At 36.4% G+C, this 10,948-nt stretch overlaps 1 protein-coding gene across 2 annotated transcripts; it reads right to left on the reverse strand.

The window, feature by feature from the left end:
• Positions 1-403: 403 nt before the first annotated feature.
• On the reverse strand, positions 404-3,691 carry LOC113009082 (ladderlectin-like). 2 transcript variants are annotated; one of them, XM_026147165.1, is made up of 6 exons: positions 3,609-3,691; positions 3,423-3,517; positions 3,104-3,186; positions 1,384-1,518; positions 1,191-1,302; positions 404-699 (listed from the first exon to the last, which is right to left on the reverse strand). In XM_026147165.1, exons 2-6 carry the CDS (start codon positions 3,475-3,477, stop codon positions 632-634), a joined length of 453 nt encoding a protein of 150 aa, XP_026002950.1. In that variant the 5' UTR covers positions 3,478-3,517; positions 3,609-3,691; the 3' UTR covers positions 404-631. The 2 variants fall into 2 exon arrangements, with proteins under 2 accessions (XP_026002950.1, XP_026002959.1); XM_026147174.1 differs by having other exon boundaries at positions 3,423-3,477; positions 3,609-3,646.
• Positions 3,692-10,948: the final 7,257 nt, after the last annotated feature.

Here is a 10,948-nt window from a genome sequence, read left to right on the forward strand (position 1 = left end):
CTGTTGACACAATGTGCAACAGGCTTTTTTTCCCCTTTCCTTTGGTGGATGCCAAAAATGATGTGCAGATGCGCCCGACTGTAAAAGAAAGTGCACTTTGCTGGAATTTACTCCTACAACGGATATTGTGCTTTAGTTTTTTACTTAGTTCCTCCTACGCCGAGCGGCGCATCGGATATTGTGCATGACACTATAAAGAAAGAAGAAACTCTTTTTTCTATGATAATGCAGGAAAGCCAAAAAAAAAGAAAAAAGTGTTAAAAGACCAGTATGACCCAGTTCATCACCTGCTATGTTGCCCTGCTGAATGCCAGTTATGAGTCTTCATACAAAATACTTTGCTTTTGTAATGTCATCCCCAAGAGGTCTACTCTTACTTTGGAAGAAAAACAGAATTAAAATAATGTTTTATCTTTAGTCATTATTTATTTATTACTGCAGAATGAAACATGTAGCATGCTTGTCCACATGGTCTCACTTTAACATTATAGAATGTATAGGACTAATAGGAAATCCAGTTCCTGTTTGCTGTTACAGTGAATCAGAAAACAAAAAAAGGCCTGCTAATACTGGAAGCTGATGACACAAAATCTGGTGGGTGCAGCAACTCTTTGCATCGGCTCAGCATCATTTACAGAGTAAAGGCACACATGGATGGACGTTGAATGGAACATTGTACATCATTCCATTTGCCTCCTTCTGTGACCAGAAAAAACACAGGAGACAGTTAGATCAACTGTAGACCTGAAACTGGCAATTACTTTCTTTGTTTTAAAGAAAGTAATGCAAATGTAATAAATGTTGATTTTAGTATTATTAATAAACAGATAATCGTAAAGTCTATAAACTCAACATAGTCAAGAGGTCCAGTTCATTATCTCTGTATAGTAGAAGTGAAACCTAGCGGCTACAGCCCCTAGGTTGGCATCCACCTAGCATCACTATTCAAACCTTTTACTTGTACTAATATATATGGAATTAACCTGCTGTTGTTATCAATATCATCTGAGTTTTAGCTTTACTTGATGTTTTGAAGTCTCTCAAGTGCTGTGGAATCTGAGAGACTGTGGAATGCACTAGTAAAGTCCCCTTTAGGATTTAAACAGCTAGTTATCATTTATGACTTGCCACATTAAAATGTTTTTTCAGACAGCTCAGACATTTCAGTAAATAATGTTTTAGGGAATTACCTTGATAATTTATCTCTATACAAGACTCGTTACTTCCCCAATTGTCTGGTTGCCCTGGTTTCCATGCTGAAAATAAAAAATGACTGCCATCGCTCCAGAGCCAGAGATCATTCTAAAGATGAAATAAAACAGAGATTTAAAAGTTCAAAGTGTCCTTCTCTCATTAAGATCAGCTTTTATTTGGATAAATTACCATCTGGCAATCAGTGCCTCCAATCCATGTTCGTCTGGAAAACAATGATGCAGCTCTTATCACCTTCTGAATGTTTTCATTATCTTCAGCATTGTTTACCGATGCGAGGTGTGCTTTCATGGCCTGACAGTTTTTCTACAGTGGAGATGAACAAAAAGACACACAGAAACTCAAAAGGAGATGGTTGCTGGAGAAAAACGTGGCTACTTGAAATAAATATCTGGACCAAAGGGACTTATCTGCAATTTGGCAACTCAATCATAGATGTCATTTTTCACACTTTCAATCTGGTTGCATTTATTGGGAGCTCTTTAGCAAGTTCACTGGCAGTAAGCTATTTGTACACTACTAGCATGTCAAAGCTTAAAAAAAAGTCACAGTTACTCTGTAAGGAGTTTTTTTTTTGCAGAGGTGGAAGTAACAAAGTACATATACTAACATTATTTTTTATTATTATAACAAAAGATTAAGTTAGCTTTGCAGAAAAAAAATATTTAGTGGAAATGTTCTTCAAAGAGTTACTTTTTACCTTCTTACTTTGAGTACATTCAGAGCCAGTACTTTTTCACTTTTATTTGACTAAAGAAGTTGAATTAGTACTTTAGCTTTTATCAGAATGTTTTTTAGCAAAAGAAAAAAGCACAGCAAACAAAGCTCTAGAGAACTCATAGCTAAGTGAAAGTAGAAGGCTCTGCCTCCATGTTAGTAATATGGACAAAATGGTGCTAAGAAGTTTTGAGATGTAACGTGTCCTCTTTCTAGGTCTTGCGAGTAGAATGATTTTAAAATCAATTCTTAATTTAAAAGGGGACCAACGAAAATAAACTAATATGGGAGAAATGTGGTGTCTCTTTCTAGTTCATCTTAGTACTACTGCTGCAGTGTTTTGGATCAACTGAAGGTTTTTCAGGAGTTGTCAGAATAGCCTCTTCTAAACCCAAGAAGTAAAAAAAATAAAAAATAAAATCATGGACTAGCTATTCAACATCACTCTGAGATGAGGGTGTTGCAGTGTGGTGGCACCTTCGTTTACAGGCTTGCTGCATTATATATTTATACCTTTTAAATTTGTTCAGTGATTCTATCATTTTAGCTAAACCATAGCATTGAGATATTTTATAAAATAGTAATATATTTCTCATTTCAGTCTTTGTTGCCGCTCTTCATTTATATTACTTTGAAACTATCGTCACATCTTAATGATCAAAGAGTTTTCTACAGACAAGAAGCTACCCCACAGCTCCACCTATCTGTAAAACCTTCTTACTGAATGCTATTGATGTGTTTTGTTCTTTAATAAAATTAATCATAATACATGTAACTGATTTTTAGAATACCATTTAATCCCCTTTTCAAAAATATGAAGTCCAGAGTATGTTACTGAAATTGTCATTAATACATCTTCAATCTTTGTTATATCACAATTTAAAGAGAGGGAAATGTAAAAATATGCAGAAGTAATTTCTACTTGAAATTACTCCTGCATATTTGTCAGATGGAATGATCTGACAAGCAAATTCTACAATAAATATGCCTGTTTAGAAAACAGTGTTCAGTGCAGAGCTGCGTTCATGAAAATACCAACATCAGAATATGACTCTATTTATCTTGGGGCTAACTGGGGTAAGCAAACTAACTGTTGGCTTAAAGCGGCAATTTTGTGTCCAAAGACTAAGCACAGTGTCAACATTTTTGAGTGAATCACAATCCTCTGTCTTACCTCAGCCTCAGCCCAGGTCATCTGTACTGAAACGTAATGGAAACAGCGACCTCCAAACTCACTCCAATTATCAGGGCAAGTTGCTGCAGATGGGTGAAAAATTAGTGAAAACAAGCAGAGAATTGTGAGTAATTGTATGATATTGTGTCATCATGATAAGGCTCCCTGTTTGCTTTTCTCTGCATATTTACTTTGACTCTGTTCACATGAAGTGTTTTACTCTTTCAATTTTTTTTTTCCTGACGAGAGCACAGCCAATTTGTGAGGATTTAATCCTATGTCAAGAGTTTAGCACATTAGCTTAAACACCTGTACTCACCATCAGCTCTGGCCAGAGCAATTAAGGCACAAACAAGCAGAGACACAGTCAACATCTTTTTGAAGACGACGGAGACAAAGAATATGATCAGTGAGCTTAAAAAGAACAAATACAGAAAAGTTATTAATGATCATGGAGGGAGTTAAAGTGTGAAGGAGAAAATTGGGGCAAAGAGTCACAGTAAACCTGCAGAAGAAGGATTCACTCGGTGGCTCTCCTGTGTGAATCTGTTGGACCAGAGGAAAAAAAGGATCTTATATACACTAACTTATCTCCATATCTATGTTTAGATAAGTCTTCTCATCTGTGTATGACCCTTTTTTTTATCAGTTTATTGGTCAACAAATCAAAGGGCAGCACATCCCACACTGTTGGTTTTTCAAAAGTAAGCATGTGAATCACAGAAACTCAAGGTCTTCCTTCTATGTTTCCTCAATTCACATCTTGTTTAATCCCAAATTTGATAATGACACACAGAATATACTCAGAACCATAAACAATAAGAAATCATTATTTTTTAATTAGGATATAGATTATCTGCATATTTTAAGATGACTTGTGGAGGCTTACTGCAGATTCTTTTTGCTATATAAAACAAATAGCGGTGGATGGAGCAGCTACAAAGTCTGCTTTTCTGACAGGGTTTGTTGATCAGGTGGTTTGAAGAAGGCCTCTCACTGGCTTTTTCTAAGTAAAGGTTTTAATAGTGATTACAGGAAAAAGTGCTGGTGTTTTGAAAGCAAGAAACACGTTTTCTTTCACTCAACCTGAGCTTGTTACCTCTTTGTGCTTCATGTTGTGTGTAAACAGATTCCGACACCTCCAGTACTCGCTTTTATGTCGTCTAACACACTGGCAGACTGGCATTAACACAAAGCCGTTATACAACGCTTTGAAGCAAATAATTTGTGTTAAGAACTTTTTATATTTAAATTATTTGAATTACTCGATGAATCGTTGCAGCCCTACTCTATATCAACTTTAGGTCCTCTCACATGGAGCTTCGGAATTTGTCTACAATAGGGAATTCAGTTTATTGCTATGCACAGTAAGGAGGTAGAAAGCACAGTTTTCAACAAAACTATTTTACGTCTTCATTTAAATTTAAAATTTCATTAAACAAAAAAAAAAAAAAACAAGAACAAAGAAAGGAAGAAAAGTTCCCAAAATGTAAAAAAAAAAAAAAGATATCCAGTGATCAAAATTAAGATCATTATTCTAAGCTAATAATGCTAAAGCTTGTTTTTTGTTTGTTGTTTCTTTTAATCATATTTTTTTATTTAATATTAGTATTCTTTTTCTTAACCCATTTCCTCTCTCTGTTCCCGATATCAACAATGAACATTGATTTTGATGGTATTTTGCCAAGAATCTTAAAGGTCAGACAGGTTATTATTGCAATCATAGCTGGACTGGGCCGATGGTGATTTTTCGTTTTTTGCGGGCCAATGACTTTTTTTTTTTTATTTAGTAACGGTATAAAAGATGAAAGATGGCGGATTGGCCAGATGCTGCCAGATGTGTAAAAAAACCCTCAGTTGTTTGGTGGTGGCAATGGTGGAGCTTCTACAGAGGCCAGCAGGTGGATGAGGGAAAGGGGAGGCAGGAGGAGGAGAGACCTGAGGCGGCCGCAGGTCCGAGTGTCAGGTGAACTGAACTGAACTATATGTGGGTCAGATATAAACCAAGTTTAGGTGGAGTTTATTTTGTTGTGCTGACACTCAGTTACAATAACTCGTACTGCTACTAGCTAGCATGACGGAGTTTCTATACAGCTTGGTGGGTGTCATGATGTTACTGATAATAAACTTTATTTTATTCATAAGGTTAGTTAGTAGAGTTGCCAACCATCCCATAAAAAATGGAATCATCCTGTATTGAGAAAAAATATTACGTGTTTCATATTGAGCTGAAAAGGAACACAGTTTGTCTCGTACTTCAGCTAGAATGAAAAAAAGACAGGAAGGTACACTTATTCTGTGTCTTTACACTTTCAGCTGCCTTTTCTTATCTTCTTTTCTCTCCCTTCCTCTCCTGTTGCTACTTCAATCATGAAACTGATCAATGATCAGCTGATCGGCTTTTCTCTCCTGTTTGTTTATCGCCCACTTTGCGCCAGGAAGAGGAAACCAGCGGATGTCGCGTTAAACAACAGCAGCACGTTTAAGCTTGATCAACTGTTATTAGAATTTATTTAATATTACCTTCTAGTATCAGATGATGTTTGCTGGAGCCACAGCTGTTAAGCTGCTGGTCATGATATCGGTTTGGTTATCTGGTTAGAGGGAAACATGAAGATGAAACCAGGAGATGTCCTTACTGAATCATCAGAGCTGAACAGGTGATGGAGAAACAGGTTTACCTTTTAGGTGACATGAATGAGTTGAAGGGAAGTTATGAACTGTTTCTGAGAGACAAATAACACCAGGATCCTTTTTTTATGTAGCTGACAGCTGGTAACTGTGCAGGGGCGGGTCTAGCAAAGTGTTGCCAGGGGGCCAGGTAGGGCATTAACAGGGAAAAGGGGGCACAAAGAAATACTTTTCTTTCTTATTCTCATTTAAAATGTCTCGCTTTTAACAAATAATTATCTGAATCTTACAACCAAAGTTTTTATCTGATGTAAAATGCATAGAAATCATACATATACCAACAAGACAGTTTACATCCCTGTCACAACAGCGTGTGTTTTCATTTAAAGGCTTTATGGCTTTTCCGATAATACCTGGTGGGCCGGTCTCTAGTCAAAATGCCCGGGCTGATTTTTTTGTCCCAGTCCAGCCCTGATTGCAATTTTTAGTTTGCAATGTTCCTAGTATATGTTATTGGCATCAGCAATTTTATTTATTATTAGTAGGATTGTTGCTCAACACTTTCAATTTCTCTTTCACCTGCCACTGTGACCACAATTTTACCCTTAAGTGATTATTTTACCCTCAAAATGTAACTACACTTGTCTCCTTTCCTCAGCCCAGTGGGTGTGTCAGAGTATCCTTCCATTCTCTTGTGCTTATCAAATCCAGGGTCGCAAGGCAAAAACAATATATTCAATATAAATTCATGTGTATATTTAATATACACATACATACATACATATAGACGTTAAGTAATTGTACATTCCAAATTCCTGTAATTTTAAATATGTTTATATTGTCTATTCTGTAAAATAGTCAGATGTCTATTCATATTAATGTACAGAATTCACCTGCTTGCTGCTACTACTGCTTGCTGCTACTACTGCACATTCACCCAGTGTATATACCATACATGTCAGTCTGCCCCAGGGCAGCTGTCGCTACAACTGTAGCTGCCTCCACCAGTGTATGAATGTGAGAGTGAATGAATAGTGGTATTGTAAAGCGCTTTGGGTGCCTAGAAAAGCGCTATATAAATCCAATCCATTATTATTATTATTATTATTATACATATATATATAATGTTCTTCCTCTACCCCCCCTCCCATCTTTGCACATTTCGAGGAGCATGTCAGGCTACATTTCACTGTGTGTTATACTTGTATAACTATGCATGTGACAAATAAAGAACCTTGAACCTTAAGTTGTTTTATCCTCTCTCAGATATAATGGACGGTAACGTGTATTAATCACATATTTAATCATATCACATTAGTTATAGTAATATTACTTTCTGACTTTACCATAGTAAGAGCAGTCCTGTCATTAGTTTACATACATGTGGACCTGATCTTCCATTCCACCTTTCTTGACACATTCAGGACTCATGTGTATTTCATCTGATCATGAAGAAGATGAAGATATTGCAGAGTTTAAAAAAATATGTTTAGTTGTTCACAGTGCAATATGTATATCCAGTTACTAGGGTTGAAGCTTAAATCTAAAGATTTTTGAGCTTGGTGTAGCTGCCAATTTATCATAGATGAACCAACAAACAGTCCAAAAAACAACCGTTATCTGTGTCCTTCCTGTAAAGTCTGGCAACATCTAAAAACAATCTGGGTTTTGGACAGTGTGTAATCTACAGGTTAATGATTTGCAAGTGTTCTGCAGACCCAACTTTCCGTAAATGACAAAATTCAAATACATTTAAGGATTGCACAATGATACCACAATGTTATTTATAAAAAATGCTAAACCTACATCTGGTTGAAAATCAGTCATTAATAAACTTTGGGACAACAAACAAAAATAACAACAACAACATAAAACATGATTAGCAGAAATCTTCTTGAAGCCTTGTCGGCATTCAAGTATTCCTGCCCTGAAACACTAGTTTCTTGATTATTCCTGACCTTAATATTAATAGGCATTCCAAGCACACACCCAGGAGCCTACATACATACATACTATAGCATAACATTTTAAGACATTACCCGAATAAAGAATTAATGGCATCTGATGGTGAGTTTACGGAGTGCAACCAAGTGTTGGGCTTAACCCTTTAAGACCTACCATAGAACCAAGTCCACCAGAGCTTATATTATATTTTTACATGATGTGGAGCCATTTTTGGGAGCATTTCAAGTTGCTATACATCAATACAACCATTATAGCCCAAATATTAATAATATGTATGCATTAAGTGCATAGTGCTTATATAAATTGTAAAAAACTGCAATAAACTACAAAAAAATTTAAAATCATTTTTGTTTTTTTAACATATATTTCTAGTTAGAGAAATTTAAGAGGCTTATCCCTCAAAACTGTAAATACAAAAAAAGTTGCATAAACTATTTTCCCACCACAGGAAATTTATTTTGAGTGTCTTCATAGTTTTATTTTTGAAATACACCAATTTTCATATACTGCAGGAAAAACGAAAATAAATGTTATAATGCAAATTTGCAAAATAACAGCATATGCATCAAAATAAACTATTTCCAGCAGTGCAATATGAGTCCTCAGCATCCCAGAAACGACACAGAAAGTCATAAAGTCAAACATAACTTTTAAAAACACCAGTATAGGCTCATGAGGCCTTGATGGTAAAAAGCTACATTTCCGCAAAATGACGTCACTTCCGGTTTCGGCCAGGTCATGGCGCACATGCGACAGTTCACGCTGATGGACGTAGGAAGTGTTACGAACAGCTGATCGGATCGGCAAAGCGTGTTTCTGGAATATTATGTTTTTGTTGCTGCAAGCGCTTTTTATGCAATTTTTGCAAAGCTATATGTGGAAGGAAACCGTGACCTAGGACAAGCTGATGGCATAAGATGTAAGTACAACTCCTCCGGTTTCATATGCAAAAAAATTATTGCGCTAGCTTACGTGGTTGCAGTGCTACCGGGATTTAAAAATAGTTACGCAAAATGGAGCGTGTCCGCTCTGACCGGCTTTAAAGGGTTAAAGGCCCCATAGTACCATATCACCTCAGACTCATTATCCAACATTTGCAACCTTGTTATATAGTCCTTGTCTCAGGCCGCCTCCGAACAGACCTTCCAGCTCTTCTCTTCCTTTGTCTTTGACCAACAATTTCCACCACTATCCTGTTGTCCAACACTAGAAGAGGTTGCAATTAATCTGGACCCCAATCAATCCAGTATTGGATTGATTGGGGTCCAGTTCCCCCACTGCATAATGTATGTGGTTGTATAAAATTTGATGGTTTTACACTGAATATGTTTAAAATGTTGACCCCGGGATGTTAAATGATGGCCCTGATGAAGACCAAAAGCCAAAATAGCAAACCACCATAGCAAAAAATACTATATACTATGCACAATGCAACATAGAGGACTCTGTAGAAGTGTAGTTCACAAGGCCCGATGACCATGGAGAAATCATCTGAAGTGGCAACAGCTTGCAATAGGTCTAGGCTGCTGGGTGTTTCCAATCATGCACTTAGTTTTATTTCTTCACTCACCTTTATCACTCACTACCAATCTGCATTTCATCATTTGTCATTATTAATCTCAAACAAAACTGAGTGAATTGAAATTTAATTTTAATGTACAATAGCTCATATATAATTTGACCAAACTTATCCAGGTTTTCCAAAGAATTTACATTAGGATATGCATGAACTTTACCTGGAACATGTATATGTGTCTCTTTGCTATGGTTGATGTTCATTTGTTGGAGTCTGAAGAGACACAGGAAGATTACCTGCAGTCTCCACAGTCACTCTGCTGCTGACAGTATAGAGGTCATCAGGACCTCTGAGTGTACAACCTGGATGGACATCCAGTCCAGTTTTCTATGAGCCTGGGCCACAAAAACCAAACCATAATCGAGCCAGATGTGGCATAGAAATAGAACAGATAAAATACAAATAGTACAAATAAATAAATGAAGCAGACAGAAAAGGGGACAAAATATTAAAGTGTGAAACAGAGATGTGTGCAAAAGAGCTATAGCTTAATATGCTGGCTTTATATGCAGGTAACCTGATGTGCAAAAAATAATTATTACTGTTCAAAACTAGGTCAGCTGTACAAGAGTCTGATGGCAGTGGGGAAGGAGGAGTTGTTGAGTCTGGATGTTCTGGATTTCACACTTCTGAACCTCCGTCCCGAAGGCAGAAGTGTAAACAGTCTGTATACATATACAAGAACAAAGTATAAAATACTAAGTAAAGCACAAAGAGAACTCAAAATATGACCAATGTCAAAGTATGGCATAGGCCCTAATTATATCTCCTTAGTTAAGCTGCTTTACACAAAATCTAAGGCCTCGGTTAATACAAATAATATAACTTCTAGTCCTTTCCTCCTCCACCGCTCTACAAGACAAGGGTTCCCTTTGTCCTCATTGCTATTTGCACTTGTCATAGAACCTCTTGCCATTCAATTACGCTCTACAAAAGATTATAAAGGAATAAGGAGATTTGGTGTAGAACATAAGGTGTCTCTCTATGCAGATGATTTGTTGCTATATATCACTGACCCTACTAAATCATTGCTAAAAATTATGACAGTTTTAACTGAATTTGGAAAAATTTCTGGATGCAAAATCAACTTAACAAAAAGCATATTGTTTCCGATTAGTTCTTTAGAAAAATTAGATAGTGCTACATTGATCTCGTTTCCTTATACAATCTCAAATACCTTCAAATATCTTGGAATAACTGTAACCCGTGAATTCTCTGGCCTTTTTAAACATAATTTTATTAATTTATACCATCAAACTGAACAGAACTTGGAAAGACTGTCTAAACTGCCCATCTCGCTTGATATCATTAGGATAAGCACTTTACCCAAATGTTTACTTTTGTTTCAATGTATCCCAATATTGATCACAAAACCTTTTTTTTAAGAAAATAGACCAGTTAATCTCTCAGTTTATCTGGAACAAGAAGACACCCAGAATAAAAAAGATATTTCTCCAAAGAGCCAAGATTACAGGAGGAATGGGGTTGCCTTGTTTTCAGTTTTATCATTGGGCCTGTAATATACGTTGTATGTCATTCTGGGGCGGGGAACATAGACCTGATTGGGAACGGATGGAAAGTATGACTTTTTTCTCCAATACTCTTAAATCTTTGGTTCATTCAAACTCAGATCTGGGTAAGCATAAATGTAAAAATCCGGTAGTGTCTGACTC

The sequence above is a fragment of the Astatotilapia calliptera genome, chromosome 2, assembly GCF_900246225.1.
Source record: "Astatotilapia calliptera chromosome 2, fAstCal1.2, whole genome shotgun sequence".
NCBI classification, from domain to species: Eukaryota; Metazoa; Chordata; class Actinopteri; order Cichliformes; family Cichlidae; genus Astatotilapia; species Astatotilapia calliptera.